Source organism: Gymnodraco acuticeps, unplaced genomic scaffold, assembly GCF_902827175.1.
Source record: "Gymnodraco acuticeps unplaced genomic scaffold, fGymAcu1.1, whole genome shotgun sequence".
In the NCBI taxonomy this organism is placed as follows: domain Eukaryota; kingdom Metazoa; phylum Chordata; class Actinopteri; order Perciformes; family Bathydraconidae; genus Gymnodraco; species Gymnodraco acuticeps.
In genome coordinates this window covers 83,963-106,328 of record NW_022990125.1, presented here as the reverse complement: position 1 = coordinate 106,328, position 22,366 = coordinate 83,963, and the positions used below count along the sequence as shown (strand labels likewise).

At 40.9% G+C, this 22,366-nt stretch overlaps 1 protein-coding gene and 1 pseudogene across 1 annotated transcript; both read left to right on the top strand.

Annotated features, from left to right (window-relative positions):
- The first annotated feature begins 2,882 nt into the window (after positions 1-2,882).
- On the top strand, positions 2,883-7,050 carry LOC117546429 (annotated as a pseudogene).
- Positions 7,051-12,362: 5,312 nt separating this feature from the next.
- On the top strand, positions 12,363-22,213 carry LOC117546464. Its single transcript, XM_034216705.1, has 11 exons — positions 12,363-12,383; positions 14,959-15,570; positions 15,664-15,700; positions 16,282-16,358; positions 16,648-16,728; positions 16,878-16,937; positions 17,023-17,103; positions 17,238-17,309; positions 18,421-20,285; positions 21,041-21,154; positions 21,503-22,213. Exons 1-9 carry the CDS (start codon positions 12,381-12,383, stop codon positions 19,495-19,497), a joined length of 2,100 nt encoding a protein of 699 aa, XP_034072596.1. The 5' UTR covers positions 12,363-12,380; the 3' UTR covers positions 19,498-20,285; positions 21,041-21,154; positions 21,503-22,213.
- The last annotated feature ends 153 nt before the right edge of the window (positions 22,214-22,366 follow it).

Genomic DNA, 22,366 nt, shown 5'->3' with positions numbered 1-22,366 from the left:
CACGCCCTGGTGGATAGAAATTCAGAGGCTACTGACACTGGGGGGTTAGTTAGTCTGTCGACGGTAGCAAACAAGGCACGTGCGTTGTTTTTGTTTTTGGTAATGATGTCAGAGAAGAACGATTGTCGTGCGTTTTCAATTCCAAATTATAAAGGCCAAGTCTCTCTTTATAGATTTCAAAGTGAACCTGGAGATTTGTTTTTCGCCACAGCGTTCAGCTTTTCGACATTCTCTTTTTTCTGTTTTCACGGTCATGGCCTTTCTCCATGGAGATATTTTCTTGCCAGTCACTTCCTTTACCTTAGTTGGAGCAATGGCATCTATAACATTTTTAATTTTTGAATTAAAATGATCTACTAGCTCATTTACTGAGATGTTAGCAGGGGCAAGTGTGGAAGAAAAATTCTGAGTAAACATTTCCCTAGTATTTTCAGTTAAATATCGCTTTGTGGTTACCTCTTTTTGAACATTTTTGTGAACAGAAATAGAGCTCTCAAAGAAAACACAGGAATGGTCAGAGAGTGCAACATCAGTCACCACAACCTTAGAGATATTCAGACCCTTTGAGATAATTAAGTCCAGAGTGTGCCCCTTATTGTGCGTGGGCTCCGTCACATGCTGAGTCAGTCCATAGCTATCAAGAACACAAAACAGTTCTTTAGCCCCTCTGTCCTGGGGGTTGTCAACATGGATGTTAAAATCACCAACAATGACTAGACGGTCAAAGTCAATACACACTATAGACAGCAGTTCAGTAAAGTCATCAAAAAAGCTTGCACAGTATTTGGGTGGTCTATAGATATTTAGGAACAGAGCTCGAGAGGAGCATTTCAGCTGAAGCGCCACATAATCAAAAGAATCAAAGTTTCCATACGATGTCTTCCTGCATTGAAGGGAATCATTGAACAGAATAACAACTCCACCTCCTTTCTTATGCATTCTTTCCTGACTCATAAAACTAAAATTGGGAGGGGTTGATTCGATAAGAACAGCTGCACTGTTATTTTGTTCAATCCAAGTTTCTGTTAAAAACATAACATAGAGATTGTGCTCAGTGATAAAATCATTGATTAAAAATGTTTTTCCTGCCAAAGACCTGACATTTAATAAAGCTAGTTTAAGTTTGTTAAACACACTATCAGTCATGTTTTTTGTAACAAGCTGTGGCTGACATGGAATCACTGCTAAATTAGATAAACTCACACAAACGTTTGAGTGCTTCCTGTTTCTATGATTCACCGCTCTTAATCTATTACCTATCAACACAGATATCGGCAAAACTACTGGCAGGCAGGGCCCCGACATGTCCTGGAAAGAGTTGAGAGTGCCATACGCCCTTGAGCCTGGACCCATCACATATCAGTAAGAGTTTGTTGTGTTTTGTACACACACATCCTTATCAGGCTTCGGAGACTGCAGATGCTTTCTTGAAGGGAGGGGAGGTGGTTGACGTAGGCACGGTGATGGAGACGGGCGAGATGGTGCGGGGGTAGAGGACATGCTGCCAGGGGGGGGAGGTGGTTGACGTAGGCGCGGTGATGAGGACGGGGGAGATGGTGCGCGTCTCTGCAGTGATTTTGGTGGGCGTCGTTGAGGAGCGGGGGTAAAGGACATGCTGCCAATCCTGCGTATCGCCTTCGTTTGGTCTTTGAACTCCAGGAAGGAATCGGTGCCAACCCTCTGTATCTCCTTTGTGTGTTCAGCGATCTCCAGGAGGGTGGGCGAGGGTGAAAGGGTGAACGGAGTATCCTCAAAGGTGTTGACAGGGGGGGGGGGGGGTGACGGGCAGTGGAGACTCCTCCATGTGTGTCATAGGTCTCCCATAATCAGAACATTCCTCAGGCGGGTGCAGTGATAATTCTTCAGGGTTTTCTGCGTGATGTGTTGTGTCTTTCTCCTGTTTTGATTCCTCTTGCCGCTTGTCCTTGGCAGAGGGAACAGATTGATGACGCAGGCAGTTGCATATGTTAGAGATAAACAATTTCACTCCTGACTTGTTCAGGCAAACTCCATTTGCCTTGAAAAGATGTCTGCGATCCCATAAAAAGTTAAAATTGTCAATAAAATGAACAGAATGGTCAGTACAGGCAGTTGAAAGCCAGGTGTTCAGTGCAAACGAAGACGAAGACGATCACTACGTGACAAAAGTTTTCAAAACCGTTTCTGGTCTTCGGTATTTCCAGACAAGTGGCTACTGAAATCAATCTTACTAACTGTTGGTAAATTAAGTGTAACTCGATGGCACAGTCAAGATGTTGAAGTGACGCATTTACAATCGGCTCGAATTGTTGGAAATAAATATACTTCCTGTCTCATTAATGGCCAGGTTTAATGGTTTCATATTTAAAACGTGATATTAACACAGATAAAACTTTTTTTTTCGAATTTCAGAGAAGCAGGGCGTTTTTCCAACGTACGTCTGAAATGATTACTCGCTGCTGATATTTAAATAAAATGAACGCTCCGTCTCCCCAAATCTCGCGAGAGTTCTTTTTCCTGCGACGGATTTGTGTTGACCTCGGTTTAGTGTCTTCACATTACATTGCATTTAGCTGATGCTTTTATCTAAAGCGACTTGCAATAAGTGCATTCCACCAAGAAGATACAAACTTGAAGAAAACAGAATCATAAGTACATCAGGTTTCATAGAGCCACAACATTTCAAGTGCTACTCAACTGGCTTTAGATAAGCCAGTCCTTTATTAGTTTTATAAGTGCTTTGTTAGTCACTTTATTGCTCGAAGTGGAGTCGAAAGAGATGAGTTCAGTCTGCGCCGGAAGATGTGTAAGCTTTCTGCTGTCCTGATGTCAATGGGGACCTCATTCCACCATTTTGGAGCCAGGATAGAAAACCGACGTGTTTTCTCTAATGTCTTAGAGAGATGAGAGACATGGTTCGAATTTTTACTTTATTTATTTAGGTCGAATTAGATTATTATGTGTGTTTATGTTCTGGCCTGCCACGCCACTAGTCTCCTAAAGGGGTGTGGCAGTGGCGCAATCCGTGTGACACACAGAAAATGTAAATGCGTAGTCTCCTCTCTTAACACTGGCCCACATTCACGTCCAATCGTGCCACCCGTCTGCCAACAATTACGTCATTGTGCTTTCGGTATTAGATGTATAAACAGTATTTAGCCTCTTTTTGTTTTTAATTATAACTGTCTTTCTGTTCAGATGACAATTGTGTGCCTCAGGTGACTTAAATGATGATATGACTTTTGGTTCTTATTAAAATAGCCTTTTTCTCTATAACAGTCCTCCCACATATATGCCACTAGAATGTATGTATGTTACACTGTTTTTGCACAAGAATCAGCCAACTAGGCTTCCTTTTTTTCCTTTTACAGTGCGAGTGCCTCTCAATCCACGTTGGTCAGGCTGGTCTGCAGATTGGCAATTCCTACTGGGAGCTTTACTGCCTGGAACATGGGATCCAGCCGGATGGCAGGAAGCCTGTTGACCAGAACATCTCAGGAGGAGGAGGGGACGATTCCTTCAACACCTTCTTCATGGAGACTGGAGCTGAAAAGCACGTCCCAGAGTAGTGTTTGTTGACCTGGAGCCCACTGTCATCGGTAAATTCTCATTAATCATAAATGCCTTTTTCCCCTTCTGTCATTCAAAACCTTAAATAATCTAATGCTCATTACCCTTAGATGAGGTGCGCACGGGGACTTACCGCCAGCTGTTCCACCCTGAGCAGCTGATCATTGGCAAGGAGAATGCTGCCAACAACTACCCCCGAGGACACTACACCATCGGCAAGGAGCTCATTGACACAGTGATGGACAGAATCCGAAAGCTGGTCATGTAGTGCCGTGCGGAACCATACCCCCAGCCTGTAGTTCCTAGATTGAATTCTGTAATACAGTGGTCACCACACAAGCCCCCTAACCCCAGAATTCAACCATGGAGACAATCCCTGCGTCTGAGAGGAAGCACCACAGGGGCCGAGGAGGGCGGGGTTGCAGGTGAGGGCCGGGCCATGGAACGGGCTGCAGTAGGCGTCGTGGCGAACGAAGAACTCACCCGCCAGTCGGAGAAAGCTGGGTCGCTGAGCCGCGACGGGCGTGAATAACCGGGTGGTCCCCAGCAGGAAGGAGTCGTCCAAAACTGTCGAGGCGAGACGGGGTCCAGAAGCGCGCCACCCAGGCGCCGATGAAAGCGTCCGAAGCCGCCGTCGAGGTGGTGAAAAGGCGCAAGGGTCCACACGAGGCCGACCGGACATGGTCGAACCTCCTCTCAGGCACCAGAAAAAGGGTCGATAGCCGTTAGCAGCTAGCCGTTAGCTGTTGCCGCTAGCTGGCAGCCATCGGTAGCTGCTAGCCGTGGTTAGCTAACGTGGTTAGCTGCTAGTTGTCGTTAGCTGGACGTGCAGCCGCATGTCCCGAAGGAATCGGGTTATTCCCTACCCAGCAGGTCGTGCATCGTCTCCATGTAGTCGGAAGGCTTGCTGTCTTCCAGTGCAGAGACGAGCCATTCCGTTGGGGGCGCACCGAGCCTTAGTCCGCGTGCCGGTGGCAGCCACGGACGTCTCCAACAATCTCCGGCATAACGAGAAAAACAGCGCTTTTCGCCATGTTCGGGTCCGTCCCAGAAACTTCACGAGACGTTGTCAGGGTCACCATGTAGTGCCGAGAGATAGGGAGTCGGAGGCGGTGCAATGGAGGTACAAAGCTGGCTTTAATGAGCAGCAGAAATGCAGGTGTTGTCGGGTCGCAGCCCGGGACGACAAGAGAGAGAAAGGGAGGAGGACACAGGGTGTTTCTCAATCGCCAGGATGCTGGCTTGGTAGTCGCGTACTTCCAAGTCACTTCCTTCAGAAACTAAGCAAGTATACTTCCAAGCCACGGCTTCGGAAAACGAAGAAGAATGGAACAGGCTAACAAGTGTGCCACTCTCTACGGTTTCAACATAAACTGTACCGAAAATAAATACCTCACGATGTCTATCTAATTATGAACTTGCTTTACTTTCACGGAACACCTTTTTGGTGATAACAAATGTAACAAAGTAACATATTTACCAACAGATGTTCTACGCCACTACATACTTACATTTAAATGTGTGCTGCGTCGGTTCAGCCATTCGCCGCAAGGGTTTTTGAAATTGGTCCGTGCGCAAAGCATTGTGGGGATTTTAAGGACGCAAAGTCTACCCATGTGCAGCCTCGACATTTCCCCCAAACCAAGGACGCGGCCTCTGTGGATTTCCAAGTATGCTGGACATTGGAACAGTACTTCGGCGGCACTCGATAACGTAGCATCCTTGAAATATTGGCTTGGAAGCCAGTATCCTCGAGATTGAGAAACAGCCACTGTATATACACAGGAGGTACCGTCAACAAATGTGTCTGTGCGGAAGCATACCCCCAGCCTGTAGTTCCTAGATTGAATTCTGTAATACATTGGTCACCACAATCAGTACATTTAGAACAGAAGTCAATTTTTCTGAAGAGTATTAAATGGAAATGAATCAGTTTATTGCTAAGTATGTTTTCACATACAAATATAAAAATAAGTATTGCAAAAGCCAAGTGTCATAACTAATAATAAATATGTGAAGTATATGTTTTAAAATGTAGAGCTGTACAGTGTTTTTAACAAAAACAAGACATAACAATCTCGTATCACTCTTTGAAAGTGATCATATTTCCCCGATTCTGGCCCACTTGCATCGGCTTCCTCCACCCTGCAGAATTCAGTTTAAGATCCCCCTGATCACATTCAAAGCCCTCCAGAGATGGCACCCTCTTATCTCTGATCTGTTTTCATTTAATCTATATGTTTACATGCTGTGCACTAATACGCTTTTTTATCATTAGCTGTGAACCCTTGGCACTGCTGTCTTTGTATTATATAAATACATTTATTATTATTATTTGATGATTTTCTCTTTTTCCTTCAGTCCGACCAGTGCACCGGTCTTCAGGGTTTCCTGGTTTTCCATAGCTTCGGAGGGGGCACCGGCTCTGGCTTCACCTCCCTGCTGATGGAGCGTCTGTCCGTCGACTACGGCAAGAAGTCCAAACTGGAGTTCTCCGTCTACCCAGCTCCCCAGGTGTCCACCGCTGTGGTGGAGCCCTACAATGCCATCCTGACCACCCACACCACCCTGGAGCACTCTGACTGTGCCTTCATGGTAGACAACGAGGCCATTTATGATATCTGCTGTAGAAAGCTCGATATCGAGCGTCCCTCTTACACAAACCTGAACAGGTTAATGAGTCAAATTGTGTCCTCCATCACTGCCTCCCTTCGTTTTGATGGTGCCCTCAATGTTGATCTGTAAGAGTTCCAGACCAACTTGGTGCCCTATCCCCGTATCCACTTCCCTGTGGCCACCTATGCCCCTGTCATCTCCACGGAAAAAGCGTACCATGAGCAGCTCTCGTGGCAGAAATCACTAATTCCTGTTTCGAGCCAGCCAATCAGATGGTGAAATGCGACCCACGCCACGGTAAATACATGGCCTGCTGCCTTTTGTATCGCGGTGATGTCGTTCCCAAAGATGTGAACGCTACCATTTCCACCATCAAAACCAAGTGCTCCATCCAGTTTGTGGACTGGTGCCCCACTGGTTTCAAGGTGGGCATCATATACCAGCCGCCCACTGTAGTTCCTGGTGGAGACCTGAGGGCTGTGTTCATGCTGAGCAACACCACTGCTATTGTAGAGGCCTGGGCTCGGCTCGGCTTGACCACAAGTTTGATCTGATGTACGCTAAGCGTACCTTTGTGCACTGGTATGTGGGTGAGGGTAGGAAGGAGGGAGAGTTCTCTGAGGCCAGGGAGGACATGGCCGCTCTGGAGAAAGATTACGAGGAGGTTGGAGCTGATAGTCCGGGGGATGAGGAAGGAGAGGAGTATTAGAAAGACAAACATTCCGCTTTATTGATCTCTGATGCTGTTTTATTAATGTCAAGAAAATTAAGTTGTTCATTGACTAAACTTATGCTTTCCTCTCGTCAATAAATACACTGTTAAACATTACCTATCTGCCTAGATGGGTTGTATGTATTCACTTGCTCAGTTCAATAAAAAATGTTTTCGCACAGAGATGCTATTGCTCAATTCAGTCACTTGGAGGCAGTGGTGTTTAACATGTATATATATTTTCTCTGAACAGACCAGACATGGCAATCTTAAATGCTAGATTAATCACTAAATTATTCCTCAACATCAGATGATTCAAGAGTATCATTTGCATGTCTTACATTTACTTATTTAAGATTGGATTTATGCTTTACGTGAGAAAAACAGAGTCCTAACCCCGGCCTGATCTAAAATAGGGTGTGGTATTCACTCTGGCCCAAGGGAGGGATAGTAGTGAGGCGGGGGGTGGGGATCTCATGCTGGCAGACAGGTGGTGTTTAAAAATACTTAGTTCTGCTGTTCCCAGACTGGAAAATGAATGAAACTGAAAGCAATACATTAGGAACCATGTAAAGCCAACATTGAAAAAGGCTAAATAGTGTTGTAAGGAGATGAGTGTTTTCACAGGTGTTGTAAACGTTTTTTTTATTTTCAGTTCTGTAATTATTCACCATGTTCAGTTACAAATAAATGATTTTTCTTGACATTAAGCAGGGATATTTAATGTCATTAAAACAGAAAAACTAAATGGATTCTACAATACACTGACCTAAATGAATACATTCCTATAGCACTTTCAATTGCCTCTTTGGTAGTTAATGGATTTTGTATATTTATGATCAGTTATTGGGCAGAAACTCATGCCAAATAAGAAATGTATTAAAGCTAACTTAATGTAAAATGTCACTTTATGTGTTCGAACAACTCCCAACTAGTTTGTTCATTTGCAAAGGAAATTAATCTTAAAACCTTTGTTCTTCTCAAAAGCATATGTGTTAAATGGCTAAAAGATAATATAGCATATCTGGAGGGTGCTCTTCTCACCGTAAGACATGGAGTTAAGAACCATTCAATATATTTTTTCTCCATCTCACAATCAAGAGGTAATTGGACTGTTTGGGAAATAAATTCATTTAGCTTTGCATAACTGCCTCTGACAAAAAAAAAAATCATACAACAGAACATTTTGAATGCTGAAAAGATGTGCACTTCAAACAACCCTGTCTCCTAAAAATTACGTTCCCACCGAACTAAACTGCATTCTCAATTACGTTTCGCTAGAAACAAATTTTCTCCCACGTTACGTTTGATTTGCATGTAACTCAAATACGTTTATTTTCTACCTATCTTTGCCATTTATTGTCTTGCTTATATTAATGATAATAGTAATTTATTAATATCATTTTAGAGCAAACTTATTTTCGGGCTGGCGGCTCACTGTTCAGTTGACCAAATCCGTTATTATGCTGGTTAATGGGTAAATAATCACAATATTGTCTGTAGTCGTTTCATGTCTTAACTACACACTTTTAAATTGTTATCATCCAAAAAGCCTCTTTCGCTGGTACATTAAGGCACTGTGGGTTATTCAAAACCATTCTATTTATTCTAACGTAAATTACATGCCAGTGTTTTATCTTTTTATTTAGCGATTTGTTATTGCATGTTTAACTGGGAATGTTTTCATGTGGAACTGGAAGTACATCACTTGACTGCGACTTCTTCGTCCCTTTTACGTTCCAGACAATGCATGGCTCAGCGTAACAGACAGAACAGCGACCCCAGGTGTGTCTACATTGGAATTACATCTTCATTACTGAAGGAAAATACTTTACCTAAGAGGTTTCTCAATACTCAAATTTCGACTCCTCGACTCCTCGGACGAATTAATTTCAGCGCGCCATTTTGAAGGACATCTCATTTCTTAAATGCACATCGAGGATCGAGCGTCAAGGAGGCTCTCTGGAGGAGCTATAACCGAGGATACACTGATGGTTCCTCCGCGGATGCATTTCTGGGAACGGCGGAGGCGTGACGCACGGCCGGACTTATCTCAGCCAATGACAGCTCTGCATGCATCCCCTGGATATTATTTTAGTAACTGCTTTCATCGCGACGCAATGTTTACAGTGAGAAAAGCTGCGAGGTCCGAAAGCAGAGCAGTGTGTACTAGACTTTTGGGGGCCCTAAGCGAGCTTTGGCTTGGGGGCCCCCTCACTCTAGCGCGTTCTCACTACACACAACACAGAACCAACTTTTGTCTTATGATGTTAGCATAAGCACACATATTGTATAAATAAGAATGTAAACACTGTGGACCTAACCTCCTGTAGGGGGGTCCGGGGGCATGCTCCCGGATTTTTTTTAAATATTGAAGTTAAAAGCATCTGGTGCACTTTGAGAGCAAAATTAATCTCTTAACACCCATATGAAACAGAACTGTAAACAGATTTTTCTTAATGGATATTTTACAAATCACTCCCCTTTTAAACTGTATTCTTGTTTTACTGTCATATAGTGACTGTTTTTCATTTATTCTCTCTGGCTGTCCATCTCATAATGTTCACATAGAAACTAGCTGTCAATAGGAAATATCAATCAGAAGAATTATAATTTCATGCAAAAATCTGTCACAAAAAGAGGTTGCACATTTAAATTCAGTTGTTGTTATGGCAACGTCAGTGGCCAAACAGCCACATTTACTGCTGCAAATACGTTCAAACATGCTGTCGACACGTAAAGCAGTGGCAACTATGCCACCATTTCAGCTGACTTTTTCTCAGAAATACTGTCACATAACATCCATATATTTCAGTGCTAGGTTGATGCTTAGCTAAGATAACTATGAAACCTGTTAAACCCAACACATCCTCACTCCCAGGTCGGCCTATGTTGACGTTATGTCAAGTCCCCTGTCGGCTTTTTCCAACGCAAGGGGGGGGGCCTTAGCGTCCATTTTCAACGCAAGGGGGGGGCCCTTAGCGTCCATTTTCAGCTTTCCGGGATGTCCATATGCTTCTATGGACGCTCATGGAAGCACGGCGTTCGTTTGTGTCGACTGCCCTTAAAGGCAATGTGAGCGTCCATTCTCATTGGATAACGGAGAATTGTACACCCGGAAGTAAGTATTCCCCTTACTGTCGATTGATTTTACAGTGATGTCTGCACTACTCATCGACTAAAAAACACCAGATTATCCTTGTTAATTACACAACATTGATTGGTTTAAATTGTGTGCAATGCTTTTGTATTTTTCCCCTTCGATTCGGAGAAACAAATATTTTTTCGGAGTAAAGGATGGCAGAAGACACTACACTACCCAGAATCCCCAGCTATCGTTGGACTACACCATATGCTCTGTTTGACAAACCCCGTGATAGTCCTCAAGCTCTGTGATTGGAGAGTGTGCTCCGAGGGTTACGCCGAGCCTCGAATATGGGCATATGTCTCATAATTATTTGTGTGAACATAAAAATAATTTGTGTGTAAATATGTGATTTGTATACGGAATTTTGAGACATATTTTCCGCCGGTCTCGGCTCAAATCTACTCGTGTCACTCGGTTATTTTCGGAAACCACGTGATGAACAGCGGAACGTTAGATGCATTCTTCATCATCATCATCATGTTATAGTGATACAGTTAATTTGGTTCAATGGTTCAATATAGCATATAGCCTAACGAGCACTTTCGTTGATGTTGAAGTGCAGGCTATACGCCACTTTCGGGTCCCGGGGGAGCAGCTGGCAGCGAAGCAGCCCAGATAAAACTCTTTCTTCATTGTTTGTTGTGTATTCAGTCAAGCGGGTCGAAGTTACAAAGCACTTCACATCTTATTAATCGGCCTAATTTTACCTTACCAGTGCAGTAATAAAGTAATCTGTAGAAAAGCACCGTATTTAGGTCAGGGTTATGGTGATGAAGAATGCATCTAACGTTCCGCTGTTCATTATAATACAAAAACACAGCATTAAACAAACCATCATGCTCTTACTTTGAAATCATGCGGAAATGTCGTCATCAGCAGGCCATCACGTGGTTTCCGAAAATAACCGAGTGACACGAGTAGATTTGAGCCGAGACCGGCGGAAAATATGTCTCAAAATTCCGTGTGTGTAAAAAGACGATCCGCGAACAGAGATTTGAGATCCGTGAACAGATATTTGAGATCCGCAAGCGCATTTTTGGTCCACAAATACAAAATGGATTCACAAATGCCTGATCGAAAGGTGTAAATGTTAAAGAGATATTCACAGATCTTTTTTTTATTTGTGAACATATTTAGCGTATTTGCAGATCCGTTTTACACTTGCAAATGTATTTGTGAGTTTGTAAATCTTTTAAATGCATTTGTGGATGTTGTTTTACATTTACAAATCACATATTTACACACAAATTATTTTTATGTTCACACAAATAATTATGAGACATATCTATGCCCATACTCGAACAGCACTTGAAATGGGATGGAATCACGGCAGACTGTCCAAAACTGGATTTGAACGGGTCCACCGCGTCCCCCCTCCCCCACCCCGTCCCCAGAACTACACATGCTGGCTATTCTGTTTCGCAACATGTTCTCTATCTATGGCACGTCTCTACTGGGAGTTGTAGTTTTAAAAGACGTTTTCGTATTTCCCATAATAAGAAGTTGCCAGTATTAAACTGTGTACATCCCTGGAGGTTTAGGGGATAGGAAACACTCACATTTAAAACATATAGGCCTAATTAATAAATGGGTGAAAATTGCTTGTGCCCATAATGGGCAGCATTAATATATATCAACACATCCTCACTCCCAGGTCGGCCTATGTTGACGTTATGTCAAGTCCCCTGTCGGCTTTTTCCAACGCAAGGGAGGGGGGCCTTAGCGTCCATTTTCAACGCAAGGGAGGGGGCCCTTAGCGTCCATTTTCAGCTTTCCGGGATGTCCATATGCTTCTATGGACGCTCATGGAAGCACGGCATTCGTTTGTGTCGGCTGCCCTTAAAGGCAATGTGAGCGTCCTAGTGTAGTGGAAGAGGCTAATCTTGCTTCTCATCATCAGAGGAGTCAGTTTCATCAAGGGTGAGACAGATCTCCCCATCCCACACTTCCTCCTCTCCTTCATTGTCTTCCTCCAGTAGGGCAGTGGGGTCCATCAAAAACATTCCTGCATATAAAAGCATTAATTATTGTCATGGCTAGTAGCCTATCCAGGTTCTTAGTCTTTATGACAGCTTTGGAAAGTTTCACATTAGACAAATCTAAATTGTTGCCGGAAATGCATCCACGGAGGAACCGTGGAGGACTCATCAGTGTATCCTCGATTATAGCTCCTCCAGAGAGCCTCCTCGACGCTCGATCCTTGGTCCTCGATGTGCATTTAGAGAAATTAGATGTCCTTCAACATGGCGTGCTGAAATAAATTTCCGGGTCACTACCGAGGATTCGAGGAGTCGAGGAGGGGAAATCTTTGAAATGAGAACGGGCCCATCACTGTCTGTACACAGAAATACTAGTATGGTCTGTAAATATTTATCACAAGTATCCTGAATTCTAAATGTTACTTAAGGAGTACATAAGTATTGTTAGCTTAATGTACTCAAAATATCAAAAGTACACAGTATGTGGCATGGCTCTTTTCACAGTTTTCAATTATCATAGAATATTGTATTAAACTGTTTTTATCACTAACAAGAACATGGAGCAGCATGTTGCTATCAGTGTTGAGCCAATGTTTATTTACTTGTATTTGTATACTAGGTTGTATTTATATATTAGTAGAACAGTAGGCCTACCCTATAATATCAGTCAAGTATGTCACATGTTTTTATATGTAACTATTAGTGTGAAATAAATGTAGCAGGTAAAAAGTCCAATATTTCTTTAAAAAATGTAGAGGAGTAAAGTCTAAAGTAGCATTAAACTCAAGTACAATTATCTCTATATAATACTTGAGTATAGTACTTGAGTAAAACTACTTAAATAATTTCCACCACTGGGTATTGCTTCCGTTGTTGGTATAGGATGTGATTTTATTCTCAAACTATCTTTATTGATTCATTTAAAAAATAAAATGTCACTTAATATTGTGGAGATGACGCTCTTACTCTGAAAAACCAAGCGGAAGTGCTTGCAGGGCTGTGAGGTAAACAAACCACCGGAAGCCATTCGATGTTAGCCCAGACATGGCACTGGTTTTCAAGCATTTTTACTCAAAATGACAGGTATGTTAAGCAGTTAGTATTTTTCAGCGTGTTAATTGTGGTGTCGTTTTCAGTTCTATGAATTATTTGAGATTTTCACAGTTTTATCGAGCTAACACCAGTTTAGCTAACAGCTAGCTAATCTATGTAGCTAAAGAAAGGAAGACATCGGAAACCACGCTAAGCTACACTTCGTCGACATGAACATGACTACACTCATTTAGTTATAGGTGGACAACCCCTACTATGACTATACATGTTAGGTTATTTTGTGCATACTAGTTAGCTACTTTCCTTTTTATTTAGCTGGTGAATTGTGTGTTAATGTTTTCCAGTGGTGTGTAATGTAGTGAAGTACATTTACTCAAGTATTGCACTTAAGTAGGTTTTTTGGGGTACTTTTACTTCACTTAAGTATTTTTTATTTAATGCTACTTTAAACTTCTACTCCACTACAATTTGGCAGCCAATATTGTACTCTTTACTCTACTACATTTATTTGACAAAATACGTTTCTAATTACTTTACAGATAACTAATGGATAAACTATGCTATAAGTATACGATAAGATGTGAAGAAGCAGTATATCAAGTAATTAAAAGTCGCGCCACCTTTACCAGCTATGATAAACACATTAAGCATAAAAGAAAGTCACTTTATAAGTACTTTTGTTTTTTTTATGCCAATACTACATTTTAAATGCAAGACCTTTACTTGTAACAAATACTTTTTACACTGTAAAACTTGTGAAAAACTTCCTATTTGCCTATCGAGGCACCACAAGAGGTAAGTGACACAAACATTGTTAAAAAAAACTCAAAGTTTGTTAAAGCCCCTCTTCACCTCTAATTGATGTAATGGAAATTGCTGTGTAGCCGTGGCAATACAACGTGTGAACAATAAAAAGTGCCCATCTCTGAGATAACAAAAATACATACACTGCTTAATCAAGTATGGATCAGGTAACAGTATGGATCCAAAAATATGAACACACTAGGGTACATTTCTCAATGTCCCATTTTTTTGTTGCATTATATGTCCCGTGAGGGAGTTGTTTTTGTTACTTTGCTTCAGCAGAATGATGTATACCCAGACTTTGACATTTATCAAATCAAGTTTTATTTATATAGCACATTTATAAACGATTTTTGGTTGAGCCAAAGTGCTGTACATATAATAAAAATAGCCTACAGTAGAGACACTTTACAGCAAATACAACAGCACAGATTGTTCAGAATATCAGTATGAGAAAAACGACACCCTCTGTCCTTAGAGTTTCTCAGTGCTCACCTAAAATATACAGCTGCATACACCAAGAAAGTACTTTTCAGTAGGTAGAGACATCTTAAGTAGTTAAACTGAAGTTATTTTGACAAGATAGTTACTGAATTAATCATTTTGTGTTTTATCTTGTGAAATATGAGGATTGTTTTGTTGTTATATTTCCTATTCTGATAATATAGTATCTTTCTGTATAAATAAGTCATTTGAAAGATCCCTCTTTGGCCCTAGAAAATTGCAACATGCATTTATTAGAACAAACCATCAATGAAATAATCACAAAACGAATTGCAGCCCTAAAGAATAAAGTGGATGCCGAATAAAATGGAACTTTTGCATAGTTTTGTTGCAGTGTTATGGAAGTTAGGTGAGCTAATGTATCATTTTTTTCCTGATCACATTAGCATCAAAGACTCCATCTTTAAAGGTGGAACAGCTATTTCACTTTTTAGAAAGAAGCCGCTCCTCTGTTTAACTGATCGTATTAATCTGTGAGAAAATATAATGTCACAGCAGTTAATCATTAGAAGCCCTTGTTAAAGTTCTGCTATTAATGTGTGATTTGTAGCCTATTGAATCTTTTTCTTTTGTATGTTGTTTCGCTCGGCTAGGACTTGTTTCCAAGGAAATATAAGACACCAGGCAACACATTTGGATGTTTACGGGGGATGATGGATAACCACAAGAGTCACGTACCCTGTCAGTCGTGGGCCGGCCAGCATGGCTGGTCCTCTACTTCAACTCAAGGACCCCTCCTCGACACTCTGCCCAGCTCTCAGCATCAACACCTGGGCTCATCGTCTGACCAGAGGCCCTTCTACCAGCACCAGCAGGAGTCAGATCAGAGTTGTATGAGAGACCCCGGCACCATATTATCCGGAAACACCACTCACCACTCAGCTCTGTACAAAGCCTCTCACATCAGCAGCAATCCGTCATCAAACACGCTGTTTGCCAACACTGCCACCCCGAGTTCCTCTCACATGAATCCCTTTGCCCAGCAAAACCCTCACACCTCACCAATGCTGCTCAGGGCAAACCAAGGAAAAAACATCCTCCTACCATCTCTCCAAACAAACCAATCTCCACAGCCTTGCGGGCCCCAACATCCACCGCTGCTATCCCCCCACGATCTTTACAAAGCACCATTTCAACCTCTATTAACCAATCAGGGTTTACCCGACGGACTTTTGCCCATTAGCCTGCCACCATGTGGACAACATGTAAGTACATCTCAAGCTACTTTTGAAGGAGTGCATGCGGAGTTTGCTGGTGTTGCTGGATACACTCATAGCCATGCTTCATCCATGTCTCAGGAGCAGCGTCAGTGGATACCTTCGTCAAACTGCATGGGTAAGCTTTTTTTGTATTAGCCTTTGTTGTCCTCTAGTACATTTGTCCTGTTTTGGAGGAGGGTTAAACATGTCGGGTTGGATTTGTCAAAATATGTGTTTGGTACTTTAGCTGGTTTGTTGCTTATCCTTGGTATACTGCATTCATAGCCATGGACTGTCGAATGTTGTGTCACCCGTCTCTATCTCTTCTCCAATTCAACACTGTCCTCGTCATCAAAAAGTGAAAATGCTAGAAAGATACTGAAAGTAAAGTTTTTGAAAATGCACAACTTTAAATATTCTAAAGAGCGGTATTGATTTACATTTTGCGTCTTTAAATTTGATCAGTATGAATAAAGTAGTGATTCAATTTCACAATTAGGCAATCATTTGTTTAAAAGTTCAAATATTGATTCTCATTATTTTCTTACATATTAACGGCCCCCTATTAACGCAACTGAACTGATGTACAAAGAGTTCGTGGTTATGGGTAATCAGGCAATATGAACAACTGACTTTACAAAAAAACCACATGTGACCACACTGTAATGTCAGTGCTGTAATACCGTTCATCATACAACTTGCGTGTCCTTTCCTCAGGAGCTGTACACGAGTCAGTCCCTGGCGCTGCTCTCCCTAACAACGTGCCATCGCAAGAGGGAAACATGAGCTCACCGGTGAGAAAATGAACACCACCAAAATGTATTTGAAAATAAGGTTTTGTTGATTGTTGGTCTTTTTTGTACCCATCTCGACTGTTGTGATGGTTTTCACATGCTTCATGATATCTAGCTGTTTGTTTCTACAAAGGTTGATGGTACACATTGTTAGTTACTAAGCATCTACCAAATAAACGTTGCCCAACTTGCTACCATCATGATATTTACGGTTACAGATATGTGGGGTTTCTTATGAGGACTCGTTAGATTGTATATTTTTAAATGAACATGTTTTATCTTCTCTTAGGCCAGCTATGAGAGACAACGTTCGGTGCTTTTGCAACAGCGGGCACAACTTCTTCACCAAGTGGCACAGTTGGATAAACTTGTAAGTGTGTTATAGATAAACACTTGGATAGTTGCTACACTGTTCAACTTTAAAATGATATAATACTTTAAATTGTGAATGGATTTGATTCCTGAAATATAGTTTATAAGAGATACTTCCTGTTGACTTCGCTTTGTCCCCTAATGCAGCTGGAATCCATAAACCCAGAGGACGGCAGTGGTGGGCAGTCTCCACATGCAGTTATTCAGGTAGTTTGTCTTTTTCGATGTTGCTGTTTTATTTGTTTTATACAATCAAAATTGTATAATTCTGTGTATTTTTCTTCACTGTTAGCCTCCACCACCAATGCAAAAATCATCTCAATTTGAACAAACTAAGACCAGCGGTGCACAGCAGGTTCAACTGCAGTCAAAGGTAGCCCCACATTAAATATGAACCAATACCAAAGATGCCTTTATTGTACAATAGGCTAAACTTGATTGATAGTAAAGGCTCAACCCCATTAGTTAAAACTGTTAAATGTCTTCTTTAATTATTTTGTATTTCAGCCGCATATATCAACGGATTGTTCATCGCCTGCATCCCATGAAGAGCCAATGTCATCTAATGCCAAATCAGAGGTAATAACCCATATCAAATGTTTAAAGTAGTATTCAAAAGTTCATCATTTCAATGTTATTTGTCAGGGCAGTAGTAACAGTATGTTTGTGGTATGCGCTGTAAAAATGTGGCTCTTGATATTTCATATTGGGTCAGTTGCGTAATTAACTAACATTTTAGTCTGAAACTATTTTGTTCATTAATTAATTAATTAAAGCCGCAAAAAAAGAAAGAAAACATTATTAGAAAAGACTGACCAGTCATTTCTGGTTCTAGCATGCCAATTGTGAGGATAATGTTTTCCTAATATTATGGTCAATTGAATATCTTTTTATTTTTGACTATTCAAAGACATTGCATTGCTTTTTTCCAACTGGACAATCAATACATCTATTAAAGAATCAGCGTTTGCAAATACTTTTAAAAGTCTATATTGCTCAATTAACCAAGAGTGCTGGCCAATTATTTTTATTATACAAGCATAGACATATACCAAAAAGTAAGGGGCCCAAATACTTGACAGAAGTGTTCACTCAACTCCCTGTCAATCAAGTTAAGTTGCTTTGACTGCAGTAGACTGGCCCAATAAAATGATAAATATCAATTACATTTGCAATGTACTGTACATTATCAACACTATCAATGTTAACACCTGGCATTCTGCCTTTGGTGTTACATTTAGCTACTGGAACTAGCTGTAAGAAAAATGGAATGGAATTACAAAATATAGTAATAAAAGCTAAATACGCTTGAATAAGCTTAATTTTTGGCCTTCAAACTCTGCTAGTTATGTTTTTTTTGAAGAATATGAAGCTAGCAGGACATATATGACATAATGGACACATATGACATATGTCCTGCTGCGATATTATTTTATACTATAACATATGACATATATCTTGTTAAAGACACTAACGTTGAACTTTGAACCTACGGTCTAGTTCTGAAGCATCAGAGCATGCGGATAATATAACAAAAAATAATATATAGAACCTCTATGAAAGGCCAAAATATAAGTAAACAATATGAGTTTAAAAACAATTCTGATATACTTATATTTTCTGCAACCACAGATTGTCGATGACCTGATTTCCACTGATTTATTTTCTTCTTTTTTGTATTTCTTTTAAGGAAAACGAGTCAGCTGAGTCAGAGGTTGACAGTGACTCTGATTACTTGCCTGATAGTGATGCTGACTTCTTTGATTCCCCATTCCACTCTGAAGGGAGCTCTTCAGATGAATTCAGTCACATCAAACCCTCGACCCCCACAAACAAAAAACCTTCTCTGACAGAAAAAAAAGAAGATGAATCAGAAAGTTCTATGTCCGAGGACAACACTGACAGTGCCCCAAAACAGACTCCTGCAATTACTCAGAAAGAAAAGTCTTCTGACACTGTAGTGTTGCCATGTTCAAGTTCTAAAGGAAGACGTGTCTATGACAAGAGGAATTATTGTTTATACTGTGCTAAGCCAGTATTTAAATTGTCACGACATCTTGAAAGGAACCACAGTGACAAAAAAGAAGTCGCAGCTGCATTTCAATACCCCACAAAATCAAAAGAAAGACAAAGGATATGGAACAGATTAACAAATCTAGGAAACTTTGCTCATAATAAGGATGTCTTGAAATCAGGAAAGGGCCAACTTGCTGTCCGAAAAAGGCCGAGCCACACAAAAAAAGCCAAAGACTTTCTCCATTGCCTTCACTGTCGAGGTCTTTTTTTAAAGAAACCTATGTACAGACACATGAAAGTTTGCCCAGAGAGAGTGAAGAACGAGACTGTGTTTGGAAGAAAGAATATCGCATCTCGGTGTGCACTTCAAACTTTAGGAGACCTTAGCATTACTGATGGTTTTAGGAACATTCTGTCCGAAATGATATACGACGATGTGACGCAAACTGCCATGGAAGACGAAGTTCTCTTGCAGTTTGGCGAGCTCATGTTCACTCATCACGGAACTGATCCGAAAAAACACGAGTATATAAGACAATACCTTCGACAGTTAGCAAGACTTGTACTAGAAGCTAAAAAAATCACCCCTCTGGAGAAACTGAAGGACTTTTTTCTTCCTTCGTGCTTCCCACATGTGGTGTCTGCGGTAAAACGTCGTGGCAGGCTACAATGCGGAAAACAAAACATACAGCAATCCTTCACTTGCCATCAAGCTTGGCTACCACCTACAGAAGGCTTGTGGTATTGTTGAGGGGAACGCAGTAAAGTCTGGTGATGAGAGATCAGCAGAGTCCGCGAGAAACTTCCTCTCTCTGTACAAGAGAAAATGGAACAAGCATATTTCTGCAGGTGCATTAACAGCCATCAAGAAAACCAAACTGAAAAGGGCAAAGAAGGTGCCGTTTGCTCAAGATGTGATGCGCCTGAATATCCACGTGGAGAATGTTCATCTTCTTGCTGAAAAAAAACTCAGAGAAAGCCCTTGTACAGAAAACTATGCTGCTTTGGCCAATGTAATACTCTCCCGTACAATATTTTTCAACAGGAGAAGTGTTTTAGAGGTATCGTCAGTGGAACTAACAGCTTTTGAGTCGCGTCAAAAGTCAAACTTGCAAGACGGCATGGACATATCCGTTACCGATTTGGAAAGAAAAATGTGCAGGTTCTTTGTCAGAATCGACATACAAGGGAAGTGCGGCAGAACGGTTCCAGTTTTACTCAAACCATCACTTGAGTCAGCTATAGAGCTTCTCGTAAAGGTACGCGAGACATGTGGAGTCCCCAGTCAGAATCCTTACCTGTTTGGCCGACCCAATGCTCTGACTGCCTACGCCGGGGCACAGTGCATCCAGAAATACGTCAAAGAATGTGGCGCTAAAGACCCTGCAGCTCTGACATCCACAAAGATCCGGAAGCATTACGGGAAAATGCTACAGCTGATGAACCTGAATGAAGATGAGGCCGACCAGATTTTAGGCCCCAACAATCAAGTCCGCAGCCTTGGACAACAGCTGGATGACGTTGAAATCCATTCAGATGGTAGGGTTATTTCTTTTTTAAGATGATTATGTTTCCGATTACTTTAACGTCAATTAAATGTACCTTTTAAATGGAAATGTGTCATTGGCACCGGCAAATCTACTCGGAACATAAAGTTCAGACAAAATACATATATATTTTGCATTTATTCAAAGGATTTGAAAAGGAGTCAGTCTGTGGTTTATTGTGGTGTCAACAGCCTTTTGTGTTACCTGCAAGTGAATATCGCAAATCATTTTCATCACAGTAATTTGGAGCAAGCCACTTAAATGTATCGTAATGCAAAACCTGTCTATTATGCAGCAGTATTTAAGAATATGTGATTCACTGTTTTAATGACTTCTTACTTGATAATACAAAATAATCAGGAAATAATCTGGTGGATGTGATGTTTTAAACCTATATCTGAGCAATGTTCAAATCTATAACCTACTAAATATCTTTCTAAGTCAACCATTGCAATCTACAGTTCTATAATTAGGATACTTTAGTATAAAAGTGACTTTAAATCACATACAATCTGGATTATAGCTGAAGCTTGGTTGGAGGAGTTGGTTGCTTTAATGGATTTTGGGAATGGACACAACTGCAAAATGTGTCGATTTGGTATCGTAAGACGTACTATGAACACTTGATGTAATATGACTGAAAACAACACTGAGGAGCTGCACCTTTGGTCTTATTTCTCTGTTTTCTCTCTGTTGGAAATGTGTGTGTATAGGTAGTTAATCCTTCTTGTTTTTTCTTCAACACAGAGAGAGGACAACAAGCTGCATCATGGGATTACAATGAGCCTTCCGGTGCAGGCTGTGAGCCAACAAGCACCAACGTGACTGTAACTTCAAAATATTTCGAATCGGACAAAAAAGGTAAAATGGTGAACAATCATGATCGGTGATTCTATCAATTAATTGATTTAATATTGTTCCTCTTTGGTTTAGAATTTCTTATATAACAAAATAATCAAGGGGGGGTTAAGGCAACATAGGAGTTCTTACATATTGTCCATTCCATTGTCCAAGCTTAATTTGTTATCAAAACTTGACACACAAAAAGAAAAAATGGCCGGTGAAGATAAATAACATTTATAGAGTTGTGGATGTGGACAACAGTATGTAGAGTGCTTGTGTGAGAAACCAGTATTTTGTTATTTTGAAGAGTTTTCTGGAGTTATTTTGTAATGGCGAAAGTTTACTCATTTCTCTTTTAACCCACAGGATCCAAAATTAAGGGTAAACATAAATGGGAGGAAGCAGAGGTTCTTGCTGTTGAAAGACACATGATGCGGTTAATTAAAGAGCACAAGGTGCCTCAGAAGGACGAATGTGTTCAGTGTCTGGAAGCTGAGCCAGTACTGAGGACCCGTTCATGGAAAGGTGTAAAAGACTACGTCAGAAACAGGATCACTGCCCTAAAAAGGACCCCAAAACAGTAACTGATCTAGGCAAGTAGAACCACAGCAAAGTATTGGACATTTTCAACCTTTAGAAGTGGGTTATTTGGTCAATGGCCAAATCAAGCAATTTTGTTCCTGTTCCATTTGCTTATCCCTGCCACCCTCTGTTCCTCTTTGGTTTGTATGTGTTCAGCCACCATCGGCATGACATGGTGAGCGTTTACATCGGTTAGGATGACCAAGAATAGATTTACATTTCTATTTTTTCTATTTTTGTTAATTGTAATTCTCTTACTTTGTATCATTATAGGTTGTCATGTGTTCTGTTTCATGTTATTAAGTTCATTTGGAAAGAGACAGATCATGGATATTGACAAATAAGGAAAATAATGAGCTGGTTAGTAAGTTAACTTCGGTGACCAGGTTATCTTGTATACTGTATTTTGTTATTCTCTTTGGTATGCTGGTATACTGTATTTTGTCAACTGTGCATATCAACCTTTCAATAAACTAAAGTTTATGTGTGAAAAAACAGTTTGTACTCTATTCCACTCACAACATAATACACACAGTATGTTATCGATGTGTCCAACACTGTCAGGCCTACTGTATCTTTGTCCATGTATGTAGAAATGACAATCATATAGGCATTGGTGGAGGAAGAAGTATTCAGAACCACAAAACA

Bases quoted from the DNA above. Each gene is read 5' to 3' on its own strand.
- LOC117546464 (XM_034216705.1), top strand. The intron at 15,701-16,281 runs GTAAGCTTTTTT...TCCTTTCCTCAG, and splicing joins ACCTTCGTCAAACTGCATGG to GAGCTGTACACGAGTCAGTC. The intron at 16,938-17,022 runs GTAGTTTGTCTT...CTTCACTGTTAG, and splicing joins CTCCACATGCAGTTATTCAG to CCTCCACCACCAATGCAAAA.